The 14,292-nt window shown below is 42.3% G+C and overlaps 2 protein-coding genes across 3 annotated transcripts in view; both read right to left on the bottom strand.

The window, feature by feature from the left end:
- Nucleotides 1–14,292, bottom strand: part of LOC136161647 (zinc finger protein 665-like) — a 224,826-nt gene that overhangs the window by 26,813 nt on the left and 183,721 nt on the right. The gene's annotated exons all lie outside the window — the stretch shown is intronic.
- The window catches only part of LOC136161650 (zinc finger protein 665-like), a 365,259-nt gene that overhangs the window by 350,353 nt on the left and 614 nt on the right, over nucleotides 1–14,292 (bottom strand). Inside the window, exons 2-4 of one of the 2 annotated variants that reach the window (XM_065926668.1) lie at nucleotides 10,776–10,861; nucleotides 6,561–6,687; nucleotides 1,095–2,861 (exon numbers count right to left, since the gene is read on the bottom strand). In XM_065926668.1, the coding sequence (XP_065782740.1) occupies nucleotides 1,105–2,861; nucleotides 6,561–6,687; nucleotides 10,776–10,847 (1,956 nt within the window). In that variant the 5' untranslated portion in view covers nucleotides 10,848–10,861 and the 3' untranslated portion in view covers nucleotides 1,095–1,104. Of the gene's footprint in view, nucleotides 1–330; nucleotides 2,862–6,560; nucleotides 6,688–10,775; nucleotides 10,862–14,292 lie in introns of those variants that run through there. The other variant, XM_065926667.1, reaches the window with a different exon arrangement.

The raw sequence follows: 14,292 nt of genomic DNA, 5'->3' as shown, positions 1-14,292 counted from the left end.
TAGAAGTGTTTTCACTTTCAGTATATCTGTTCAGTTTCTGATCTGCATAAATTACCTCCTTATGCCCAAGCTGTGAATATCTGATGGAAAAATCTATACAAAATTCATTACCTGTACAAGCTTGCTCTCCAATATAAATCCTTTGATGTTTCACAGATTTGAACTTTGGGTTAAAGTTTTAGCGTGCACATTGTATCTGTGTAGTTTCTCTGAAAGATGTGTAATTTGAGGTCTAGTGCACTCAGAGCCTGGAGAAAGCCCTTGCCCACACATTTCCATGACTTCTCTTCAGTATGGACTCTTGTTGTCAAATGCATCCAACTCAAGGTGAAACTTTTTCCACCCCCACTGCATTTGTAAAGTACTGTTCCAGTATGTTCCCCACCTTACGTTTCTAAGATGTCTCTGCATTATGAATTCTCTCATGATGTGAATGGAGACCTGTTACTGAAGACCCGGCCACACATTACATTTATATGGTTCCCTCCATAACAGTTACCTTATGGTCACTTAAGATTGACTGCACTCTAAATACATAGCTTCTCTCCAGCATGAATTTTCTCTTGCTTTGTAAGAAATGAATGCCTTCCAAAACACCTGCCACATTCATGATGTGGGTAAGATCTCAATTCAGAATTAATTACCTGATGGTTACTTAAGTCTGGACCTAGAATCAAAGCTTTGCCACATACAATACATTTGTGTGGTTTTCCTCCAGTGTGACTTTTCTGAGGGTCAAAGAGATGATATGCTTTACTGCATTCAGTAAGTTTTCACTGTAGTATAGATTCTCAGAAGATCTGAAAAGTGATTCCTGTGGCTGAAGGCTTTGCACATTAAGTACATGTCTATGGTTTCTCTCCTGTATGAACTGCCTAATGGTCAGTTAAGGCTGAACATGCACTAAAGGTTTTGCCATTGATTACATCTATGAGATTTTTCTCCAGTATGAATTCTCCAATGAATTCCAAGGTGTGCAATTTGAGTAAGGCACCGACCACACATATCATATTCACATGCTTTCTCTTTTGTATGAACTCTCTGATTGACTATGAGGACTAAACTCTGACTAAAGACTTTGCCACACTCAGGACATTTGTAAGGTTACTCTCCATTATGAATTATTTGATGAACTGAAAAGTCGGTCCTGTACCTGAATGCTGTGCCACACAAATTACATTTATATGGTTTCTCTCCTGTATGTATTGCTTGATGGTAAATAAAGGTTGAACGTGCACTATAAGCTTTGCCACACTCATCACATTTATATGGTTTCTCTCCAGTATGAGTTCTGTGATGAACTGCAAAGGAAGCCCTGTACCTGAAGGCTTTGCCACATAAATTACATTTATATGGATTCTCTCCTTTGTGAACTGCTTGATGTTTAGTCAAGTCTGGATGTGCACTAAAAGTTTTGCCACACTCATCACATTTATACGGTTTCTCTAAAGTATGAATTCTCTGATGAGTTATAAGGCCTGAACTCTGACTGAAGGCTTTGCCACACTCATTACATTTGTAAGGTTTCTCTCCAGTATGAACTCTCCGATGATTCCTAAGGTATGAATTTCGACTAAAGCACTGGCCACATACATCACACTGATATGGTTTCTCTCCAGTATGAATTCTCCAATGGAGTGTAAAATAAGACCTGAGACTGAAGGCTTTGCCACATAAATTACATTTATATGGTTTCTCTCCTGTATGAAGTGCTTGATGTTTACTTAAGTCTGAATGGGCACTAAAAGCTTTTCCACACTCATCACATTTATATGGTTTCTCTCCAGTATGAATTCTACGATGAATCCCAAGGTGTGCATTTCGAGTAAAGCACCGGCCACATATATCACATTTATACGGTTTCTCTCCAGTATGAATTCTCCTATGAACTTTAAGTCTTGCGTTTTGACTAAAGGCTTTTCCACATATGTCACATTTATATGGTTTCTCTCCTGTATGAACTGCTCGATGTCTAGTTAAGTCTGAATGTGCACTAAAAGCTTTGCCACACTCATTACACATGTAAGGTTTGTGTCCAGTATGAATTCTCCAGTGAACTGTAAAATAAGACCTGTGACTGAAGGCTTTGCCACATAAACTACATTTATATGGTTTCTCTCCTGTATGAACTGCTTGATGGTCAGTAAAGGCTGAATGTGCACTAAGAGCTTTGCTATATTCATAATATTTATATGGTTTCTCTTCCATATGAATTCTCTGATGAACTATAAGTCTAGCATTTTGACTAAAGGCCTTTCCACATACATCACATTTATATGGTCTCTCTCCTCTATGGATCCTTTGATGTCCAGTGAGTTCCGAGTCCTGAACAAAGGTCATGGCACACTCAGTACATTTGTAAGGTTTTCCTCTCTGTGCTTCCTGGTCTTGTGCCAGTACTGAAGGGTGCATAACAGCACTCTCACACATATTAGAAATGCTGGTGCAGAAACTAGGAGTTCTCTGAAGTCGTAAATCTGAGGTGGTACTGTTGATACTCCTCACAGCTTGAATACATTCAAATGTTTTCCCTTCAGGTTGAAGTATCTGCAGTTCATCTTGAAAGTTTGATCCATTCCTATTTTCAACAGGCTTATTTCCTGCCGCAATTCTACTGCGCCGATCACTTTCATTAGTGAGATTTTTGTTCTGGGTTATAGTTATAGGCATTCCTTTGTAATTTCTTTCATCATCTCTCCCCTGACACTCAAATTCATGCAAATGCTCCTGGACCTCTCTGAGGAAAAAATATGTGATTTTATGGCTTTCAGGTCTTCCCAACATCACTGTGTGAAATACTTCTCCTTTATCACTGCTTGCTTTTGTCGGTAATTTCTGGCTTCTATGTGTATGAGACATACCTACAAGATATAAAGAACCATAGGTATCCTATTAATTATAATTCATAAATAAATTCTTTCATGTTGAACACATGATCTTACACCAAAAGTAATACCCATCCTAAATGGAATTATGAATCTTCCCAGTGATGATTTTCAAAATAAAAGAAACACTAAAGGAATAGTGTTTAATAAAGAAAGAGTAATTGGGCTTCCCTGGTAGCTCAGTGGTAAAGAATCCGCCTGCCAATGCAGGAAACATGCATTCAATCCCTGACCTGGGAAGATCCCACATGCTGTGGAGCAGCTAAGCCCATGAGCTACAACTATTAAGCCTATGCTTGGGAGCCTGGGAGCCACAACTATTGAGCCCATATGCTACAACTACACAAGCCATCATAACCTAGAGCCTGTGTTCCAAAATAAGAGAAGACAAGGCAATGAGAGGCTCACACACCGCAACTATAGAGTAGCACCTGCTCTACACAAATAGAGAAAAGCTCATGCAGCACAAAGACCCAGCACAGCCAAATAAATAAATAAAATTTAGAAAAATAAAAAAAGAAGAGTGATCACCCGTAATTCAAATTAATTTTACAGTAGGCTAGTTTCAAACACACAATGACAAAAACATTCATATAGTTCAAACCTATGTCAGCTCTCAAAGAAAAGGGTATTATCACACCATGACCCCGAAGCACACTCTACTAGCTCTAATTGGTAGTAAACATACTACTGTCTCATAATTGAGGAGGAAAAAAATACATTATACACAATATACACATACTTATACATAATTATATGCTAAAGAACAGACAGGGCTTTGCAGTGGTAAATAATCCACCTGCCACTTCAGGAGATGCAAAAGACTATAGAGTTCAATCCCTGGATCTGGATGATCCTCTGGAGACAGAAATGACAAGCCACTCCAGTATTCTTACCTGAAAGAAATTCCATGGACAGAGAAGCCTGGCAGGCTACAGTCCATGGGGTCACAAAGAGTCAGACACCTCTGAAAGATTTGAGTATACATGCAAAGAATAGACAATATATTATAATGATAAATAATCCAAAAGAAACTAACTAATGAATAATGTAAAAACTAAAGAGCAGTTTCTTAAAGAGATGGGAATACCCAACTTACCTGTCTCCTGAGAAACCTGTATGCAGGACAAGAAGCAAAAGTTAGAACCGGACATGGAACAACTAACTGGTTCAAAACTGGGAAAGCAGTATGTCAAGGCTGTATATTGTCACCCTGCTTATTTAACTTATATGCAGAGTACATCATGCAAAATGCCGGGTTGGATTAAATACAAACTGGAATCAAGATTGCCAGGAGAAGTATCAACAGTACAAACTGGAATCAAGATTGCCAGGAGAAGTATCAACAGTCTCAGATATGCACGTGAATCCACTTCAATGGCAGAGAGCAAAGAGGAATTAAACAGCCTCCTGACGCAGTGAAAGAGGACAGTAAAAAGAAGCTGGCTTAAAACTCAACATTCAAAACACTAAGACCATGGCATCTGGTCCTATCACTTGATGGCAAATAGATGAGGAAAAAAAGGAGACAGTGCCAGATTTTATTTTCTTGGGCTTGAAAATCACCATGGATGGTGACTGCAGCCATGAAATTAAAAGATGCTTACTCCTTGGAAGAAAAGCTATGACATACCCAGAGAGCATATTAAAAAGCAGAGACATCACTTTTGCCAACAAATGTCCACAGAGTCAAAGCTATGGTTTTTCCAGTCATCATGTATGGATGTGAGAGTCAAACCATAAAAAAGGCTGAGTGCCAAAGAATTGATGCTTTGGAACTGTAGTGCTGGAGAAGGCTCTTGAGAGTCCCTTGGACTGCAAGGAGATAAAACCAGTCAGCCCTGAAGGAAGTCAACCCTGAATATTCATTGGAAGGGCTGATGCTGAAGCTGAAGCTCCAATACTCAGAGTCCTTGATGCAAAGAGCTTACTCAGTGGAAAAGACCCTGATGCTGGGGAAGGTCAAGGGCAGAAGCAAAAGGGGGCAACAGAGGATGAGATGGTTGGATGGCATCACTGACTCAATGGACGTGAGTTTGAGCAAACTCAGGGAAATAGTGAAGCACAGGGAAGCCTGGCATGCTGTAGTTGATGGGGTTGCAAAGTATCAAACATGACTTAGTGACGGAACAAAAAAGAGAACAAAAGGGCAGTTTACAACTGCACAACAAACACAGCATTAGGAAATAAAGGATTCATTTAAAACAATTTTCTATTTTTTGGTCATACCACATCCCTTGTGGGATTTTAATTCCATGACCATGGAGTGAACCTAGGCCCAAGCAGTTAAAAGTGCTGAATTCTAACCACTGGACCACCAGGGAATTCCTTCATACGATTTAAAACCAAAACAAAACACACCTTTATAAATATCTGTGATAAATCTATCAGTATATTGACGTATAGGCCATTTTATGACATTAACAAGTAATTCATACCAGTTACACTGGATAATACATACAGAAAGACCATCATCTGTAAATTTAAAAAATTAGTAAATGAAATATTCTCTACTTACACAATAGCCATTCATTACAGCAATCCCCTATCTATACAGTAACCTTATCTAGTTCACTGGCCCTAACATACATGTAAAGGAACACGCTTTGGGGTTCTCTGGTGGCTCGGGGGTGAAGAATTACCTGCCAATGCAGGGCACATAGGTTCAAGTGCTGGTCTGGGGAGATTACACATGCCTCGGAGCACCTTACCAACCCAGGAATCGAATATGGGTCTCCTGCATTGCACACAGACTCTTTACCATCTGAGAAACCAGGGAATCCCTATACAAATAAATAATACATAACACAAATAGAGAATTATCTAGCTGACTCTCAATATATTACCATTAAAAGAAAAGAGAAACTAAATCCTACAAAATTCTACTAAATTCTACAAAAGAGGATACATCATCAAATTCGCTTCCGACCAACATCCAGACTCAAACAGCGCTGGGAAGTGCCAGGACACAGCACATCTGAGTCTCAATTGGGAAAAGGTCCCAGGCAGCGTGTCCACTCCATGGGTGAGACTTCAAAGATTGCAGTTCGGGGTTCCTGCTTATAATCCCAGGACACAAACTGACATCATCATCAATCTGTGAGCAAACAGCACCTCTGGTTTCATCTTAATGTTGTTTGTTTCGTCTTATAAAACTTGGATGCTGCTAAGCCTGGGGCTTGGTTGGCTTGAGCCGCTCCATGGGCTGAACAAACTTAAGATGTGTCCCCTAACTTATTTATGGTGCCACAAGCCTTGCACTCACAGCAGGCAGTCAGGGCATTCACAGTCAGGGTGCGTCCAGGCAGGTGAGAAGGAAGGTCAGAGGAATGCACTGCTTTATCTTGAAGCCTGAACAAGACTATTTAATTTCCTTAACATCCTGGTGGCTCTATACCTGAAAATAACAGGAGGCATGGGTTCGATCCTTCATAAGTTTGAAATCAGCTTTATAAATGCTCAAGCTGTGGAAAAACTCCTTGTGTATCACACAGTGGGCAGGTCACCTGAGGAAAGGACAAGTTTGAACTCCTATGCCAATCACAAAGCCTTACATGTGAGAGTCAACAAGGCTTTGAACTCAGTCAAGAAAAACAGGGGCTCCCAAGAGACACAGAGGGAACATGCAGAAGTACCCCAAAGTATATCACCACTTTGGAAGAAAGTGATCCTCACCCAGAGACAGCAGGTTCCTGAGAGTCTCCACCATCACGTCCTTGTACAAGGTCCTCTGCGCAGGGTCCAGGCACTCCCACTCCTCAGGAGTGAAATCTATGAACACATCCTTGAAGGTCAGCTGTGCCTGAAATGAAAACACATTTCACCAACGGGCCCTGAGGAGGGTTCTTATTTTCACAGAAAAGGAGAAGAAGCGAGACAGGTAAGGTAAATTCAGCCGAAGTAATATTCTGATAGATTCATACAAATCTATTTGGAACAAATTGGTGGTCTCTAATTTAATTTCCTGTTTTTTCATAAGATGATGATATCCTCCAATCAACATGAATTTGTCATATGTGTGGACAAGACATGAAAAATAAACAAATTACAATCAACAGTGGGTTGTTGATGCAGAAGTGTTACGTTCGACACCCTGAGTGACATTCACTGTCTAGATGAGCTACAGCAAGACTGGTGTCTTCAGAGACGACAAAGTCCACAGTGGCTTTATTTTTTATTTATTTATTTATTTTTTTCACAGTGGCTTTAAAAGAACACAGATTGTGATGAGGATGTCATCATCACACTGACAAGAGATGTCTCAACACTTCATAGACACTAAGCATTACTCTAAAGACTTTACCCATATCAACTTGTCATCAACATAACAGCACGTTAGAGAAAGATCTGTGTCCACCTTACTGGGGAGAAAATTCTGTCACTCTAAGATATCACTCATATTATAATAGTTAAGAAATGAGGCAACAGCACCTGAGTTCAGGTGGTTGGGAGAGACAACTGAACCGAAGGAATCAGAGTTAAGTAACACATAAAAGACCATCCACAGAGAGTTCCCAGAGAATACAGGAAATAAGTTCAAGGAAGCTGAAATGCAATGGAACAGCAAAACGGTCACTATACAGAATCACCCCCTCTCCCTGCTAATCCACACAATGTCTATAATCTTACTACTATTTACATCATTCATATGATGAGGTAGGAAAAACTTAAGGTCATGGAATACACTTAAGATACAAGTGCAACTGCTACAAAGCATAAAGCATATTTATGAGATGATGTTTTGTAATAAAACCAGAGTTGCGTATCCATGCACTCATGCATGCACATGGAAACAAACAACTGAAACAAGAAGAGTTGTCTTTATTTTTTTATTTCATGCAATCAAAATTTAACTGAGCATCAACTCTGTGTCCCAAACTGGAAATACAGCAGTGAAGGTGATGGAGCTTACAATCTAGCAGCCAGTCAGCCAATTACATCCATAATTTTAACATTACTATTGTTATATGTGCTCGGAAACAGACCTGGTGCTAAGAGAAGTTATCAGAAAGTCTTGACCTACATCAAGAAATCAGATGAGGTCTCCGTGAGGAAGAAACACTTAGTATTGAAATGGTGGGAAATGGAAGAGTGTTGTAAGGACAGAGAACAGCCTGAGTGCCGGCTCTGAGGCAGGAAGATATTTACTGAACAGAAAACCAGCCAGTGTGACTGGGACACAGGGAACAAAGAGGGGTGATGCCAGCTACAGGCTGCTTTCTACAAGGTCTATGGATTTAGGACGTTATTTCAAAAGCTACTGGAAGTCACTGAAGTATCTGTAGGAGGAAAGTTAGAGGTTTAGATTTGTGTTTTAGAGCTCACTCTGTTGTGTGTGAAGGTTGTTGTTGTTCAGTTGCTCAGTCGTGTCAGACTATTTGCAACCCCATGGTAGCCTGCCAGGGTGGCTATTTCCTACTCCAAAGAGTTGCCTTTTGACACATTCTGGGATGATACTCCCATTTTCTTTTATTTGTGTATTTCAGCATCTTTGGGACATTAAAAATCAATCAATTGTATGTTAGTAAGTTAGACAGCATTCTATGTCTTCTTAAAAGCTTGTTTGTTTTGGTTATGCTGGGCCTTCGTTGCTGTGAGTGGGGTTTCTCTAGTTGAAGCTGCAGTACCCAGCTTCTCCTTGCAGTGGCTTCTCTTGTTTGGGAGCACAGGCTCTAGAGAGTGCGGGCTTCAGGAGTTATGGCTCCCGGGCTCTAGAGCACAGGCTCAGTAGTTGTGATACATGGGCTTAGTTGCTCTGAGGCATCTTTACAGATCTAGGATTGAACCCATACACCCTGCATTAGCAGCCACATTCTTATACACTGTACCACCAGGGAAGTCCTCAACATTATCTTATTGTAGTTCAAAAAAATAAAAGGATACTAGTTCAAAAAAATAAAAAGTAATACAAGCAGAAAATAATATACAGAAGATTTATTCTAATGTGTATAAAATACCTGTGTTTAAAAATAATATGAAAGCTTCCCTGGTGGCTCAATGGTAAAGAACCCACTGGTCATGGGTTGTTGCCTGGTCTGAGATCCCACATGCTGAGGGGCAACTAAGTCCCTGAGTCTCAACTCCTGAGCCAGAGCTCTAGAGCCCAGCAGGTGACACTACTGAAGCCAGCGCGCTCTAGAGCCTGTGCTGCAAAATGAGAGAAGCTAATGCAAGGAGAAGCCCCCACTGCAACAAGAGTGGCCACCACTCAACAGAACGAGGGAAAAGCCATTGAAGCAACGAAGACCCAGTACAACAAATAAATATATATAGTTTTTAAATGTGACTTTATCTTTAATTTGAGGTATGTAGTTATGTATGTATATGAAGTACACAATCAAAAATTTATTATTATACTCCATTAATGAAGTATTTAATTAAGATTAGGAAAGTTGGGGAATTCCCTGACGGTTCAGTGGTTAAGATCCCACAGTTCCACTGCATGGTTTTGGGTTCAATCCCTACTCACATAACTAAGACCACCCAAGCACACCATACAGCCAAAAAGAAAAAAAATCAGTAAACTTGATTTCACAGTTTAAATGAGAAAATGTAATGAAACACTCTCTAGACCTGAAGTCTCTTTCTCAACTTTCCATTCCATTGCCAAACACTAAGATTTTCAAGATACACGCATTTAGTTTTATTTATTATTATTATTTTTTTAAATTTAGTTATTTTAATTGGAGGCTAATTACTTTACAATATTGGGTGGTTTTTGCCATACATTCAGATGAATCAGCCATGCGTGTACATGTGTCCCCCATCCTGAAACCCCTCCCACTTCCCGCCTCCCTCCCCATCCCATCCCTCTGGGTCATCTCAGTGCACCAGCCCTGAGCACCCTCTCTCATGCATCAAACCTGGACTGGTGATCTGTTTCACATATGATAATATACATGTTTCAATGCTATTCTCTCAAATCATCCCACCCTCACCTTCTCCCACAGAGTCCAAAAGACTGTTCTATACATCTATGTCTCTTTTGCTGTCTTGCATATAGAGTTATCGTTACCATCTTTCTAAATTTCATATATATGCGTTAGTATACTGTATTGGTGTTTTTCTTTCTGGCTTACTTCACTCTGTATAATAGGCTCCAGTTTCATCCACTTCATTAGAACTGATTCATATGTATTCTTTTTAATGGCTGAGTAATATTCCATTGTGTATATGCACCACAGCTTTCTTATCCATTTGTCTGCTGATGGACATCTAGGTTGCTTCCATGTCCTGGGTATTATAAACAGTGCTGCGATGAACACTGGGGTGTCTGTTTAAATTCTGGTTTCCTCAGTGTGTATGCCCATTAGTGGGATTGCAGGGTCATATGGCAGTTCTATTTCCAGTTTTTTAAGGAATCTCCACTGTTCTCCATAGTGGCTGTATAGTTTGCATTCCCACAAACAGTATAAGAGGGTTCCCTTTTCTCCGCACCCTCTCCAGCATCTATGTACTATGAAATCCATTCCAGTACTATGTACTGGAAAAGATTCTCCCTCTTTTCCAGATTTTAACAAGTATTGTGCACACTAATACCTGACTTCCACATGCAGCTTCTTCACCCTGGTTGACAAAGAACAGACAGCACATCCAGATGGGCCCTAAGCAATCCCTGCTGCCCAACAGCGCTGAGACCCTGTCTCCAACCCATGGGTGAGAAGCCCTGCCCAGGACCGTGCCCAGGGGAGCCTCCTCACAAGGGCCAGGTCACCGGGTCATGGGGAGATGGGATCTAAGTGGAGACGACAGGCCCTGTGGGAAGGCTCCAGGTGAGTGTGCGTGTACAGGAGTCAGACAGGACACTTCAGAGTCAGACACGATTAGCGAGTCCAGAGAAGGGCATTTCAGGAAGGATAGACTGAGAACCCACTGAGAATATGACCTTACCCGAGAAAGAGCCATTCCTGACACATTTTCTTTCCTCTTCCTCATCTTCTGGGCTTCTTCCTCAGGTGACATGAGTCTTCACAGTTCTATCATGAAAGTGGAAAGCATGCTGTTTAACGCTTAAGAGTTAACACACCCTCTTCCTGAGCCCCAAGCACACACACAGGGAAGCCCTCACCATGAGGAACAGACAGTCCTCTGTGCCCACTGTCTCAGGAGGGACTCAGGATGGTCAACTCCCACACAGAGACCAACACGGGACTTTCCCACACTTTCCCTCGGATCACACTCCCCTCCTGGTGCGGCCTCATGCACACAGCAGCAGGGGCACCTCCGCTGACCCCACGATGCCCTTCAGGTCACACAGCAGGCGGGGTTCAGCCCCACTCAGAGCAGAGCAACCTCCCCTCCCCCAGGGCCTGATCTCGGTCTCAGAAGTGGAGGCTAAGAGTCCTGGTGCTCAATGCAGGTTCGAGATTGGAATCATCTGCGGCCTGTGCACATTCCTGGGGCGAGGCCCCACACGAGATCCTGAGGAGCGTGTCTGATGGGGGAGAAATGACTAATGAAAGGGTTATATATATACACATACCATACAACGTGTGACCATGTGACACGTGTACACTGTGAAATATTTATCACAATCCACGAACCAACACATCCATCACCTCCAAATTCCCATGTTCTGTGTGTGGTGACAACACTGACGATGTACTCTCCTGACAAATTCCCAGCATGCAGTAACAGAATAGGATTAACTATAGTCAGCATGCTGCGCATACCTCCCCAGGACGCACTCATTATACAACTCATAGTCTGTCCCTTTTGACCAGCATCTCCCATAACAATGATTGTTTCACACACACACACACACCCCTTCACTGGGTTCATCAAAAGGTCCACTCTTGCTCTCACAATCCTCCTGGAGACCTCGTCGAAGCTTCCCTGCACCTTCTCCCATTTTTCTACCTCTTCTCCATGCATGTTTGAAAAAGAGCAGAGACCACTAGGCATGCATATTGCAACAGAAATCCACCCAAGCTGTAAATCCAAGGACACTGGGCACTGAATATGGAGAAAAAGAACCTGGTCCTCTGGGAAAACCTGTCAGCAACTGTGGATGTTATATAGTTGAGAGATAGGTGGACTGAGAAGTCACAAGACGAGAGAGGCCCCAAACTCACTGGCTCCTGTTCCCCCTGCTCACAGCTAAATGCAAGATAACCACAGGAAATTCAGCATCTGCTGCTCTGGGCAGCTGAACTGCTGGAAGGCAAAGCTGCTGTCCAAGATGGCAGCTGGTCCCTGGATGGACAGAGCTTAGTAGACCTGGGGGCTGCAGTGAGCAGTGACACTGCAGACTAAAACATGGGGACACCTCAAGACACTAGATCTATCGGGTTTTTTAGGACTCTCACATCTTTTTGCTTTGAGTAATTAAGTCTCCACATGGGGTAAGGATCAATTAGAGTTGAAATGTCCAGAACAGATATGGGAACCATCATCACTCACCCTGTAACCTCCATCTCCCCTGAGAATTCTTCAGCAAAACACACATTCATAGCCTGTGACATGTTATAAGAGAGATGTTGCACACATCCTGGAAGGAAGAGGAATACGGGGGCATCCTTCAATGAAGGGAAAAGAGGAAACATTCCAAATAATCAAAGGAGAAGGGCATGTCTGATGAAGGTGATTAATATAGAGGCAGTAAACCTGGTTAACATGACAGAGAATATCAGAAGGAGATGGGGAGACGTTTCTGGCCTAGACCTGAAGGAACAGAAAGAGCAAGGGCAACAGTGATATAATGACCAAAGGTAGACGTAGCAACTAAGATTCGAGATAGAGAAGGTTTTGGTGTCTATGAACAACGACTAAGTGAATGTGACCAGGAGAGACTGACCATGAGAATGGGGTCGGCTCCCAGGATGAGGCTGGAGACACTGGCAGCGACCTGAGGAGTCAGGATGCTGCCCTGAGGACATGGGAAGCCAGCAGAGGTAGGAGGCATCGGTTCACATTGATCTTTATTCACAGAAGACGGCTCATGATTCTCTCTGACTCTGAGCCTATGCTCCTGACTCCATCCTACTATTGTCATTTTTCATTTTGCAAAACTGGGATCCATTTCAAATTCTAATACTAACTGGGCAGTCACTCCAAGAACTGCCACACACCCAATTTGGTCAATCATTTCAGGGATCACTGTTGCTCAGCTTCTGGACCTGAGGGAAGCATCGTCAGAACCACTCACTTCACTAGTTACGAGATCACATAAAAGAGAGGTAAACAGAGTATCAGACTAACTGCTTAAATTACGTCATGACTCTTAATCTCTACTCCACACCAGAAAAAGGGAAGGGGTTGACTCACCTCTGAGAGAATCAAGTCACTGCCGCAGCCCCCACCTCTATAGCCTCTGCATATGAATGTTATCTTTTAATACAGATAATTACAAAATGCACAAGCCTTACAGACAGAAGTTTTGCAATTCTCATTTTCATCTGTATAATTTAAAAAAGAATGTTTTAAACTTAGTAGATTTTAAAGCCAAAAATCAATGTATCACGACTTAATAATACATTGTATAATTGACTTATACAATCGATTCAGCACTCTTCTGGATCTAGTCCCCTCCACCACCTGCACACTACTTGTTTCCCCTTCATTTGGTTTATGTTTCGCTACTTCTTTCTCGTCTCCCTTCCTCTTCCCCTCTGCTCTCCTGCTGTGCCTGTCCTCCTCTACTTCTTCCCTGATTCCCATCCCGCCTCTCTCTGCCATCTGTTCCCCGTTAAGATGCTTTCTTTCCAACCTCCCTGGTGATCCTCAATCTCCCTGTATTTCTGCCTTACTTCCTCCATCTCTGCCCGCCCTTCCTCCCAACTCTCTGGCACCCATAAGTGGCTATGCTACCTATCAGCGTCCTTTCTCAGCTCCTCCAACCACTAGGAGCCTCCTTTCTCTCTCAGCAGGATATTGTCTGTAAGTCAAGGTCCCAACACTTGTATCCCCTTTGCGGGCTCTCTGTGTGAACTGCGTCTACATTGTTGCCCTCTTTGCGACCTCTGATTTACAGCTCCTCTCCCTTAAAGGCTATAGAAGGGTGCGGCAGAGGACGAGATGGTTAGATAGCATCCCTGAACTCAACGGACACGAATCTGAGCGAACTCTGGGAGATATAGGGTTCGCGAAGACTCGGACCGAACAACACCTCCCTATCTTGCTCACCTTTAACTCTCAGGAAATCCTGCTTTTCTCTAAACTTTCCCCCTAACCGCTACCTTCAAGGCCGATACTTTTTCATGTTGTTCTCTCTTCACAAGTTCCTCACAGTCCTCTTCATTGCCATCGCTTCTCCCTCATGTTTTTCTTCATTTTCTATTTCTCTAGGAGTCGTTGTCTCTACTTCTCCTGACAACCCCTCTCCCACTATTTACAGGGATGGCGACTGAATACGAAGCCCGGTTCCCGCAAAAGCCAAGCAGCAGCGGGTGGAATTTGGGACGGAAGA

This window comes from Muntiacus reevesi, chromosome 2 (assembly GCF_963930625.1).
Source record: "Muntiacus reevesi chromosome 2, mMunRee1.1, whole genome shotgun sequence".
Lineage (NCBI taxonomy): Eukaryota > Metazoa > Chordata > Mammalia > Artiodactyla > Cervidae > Muntiacus > Muntiacus reevesi.
This window is presented reverse-complemented; position numbering and strand designations above follow the sequence as displayed.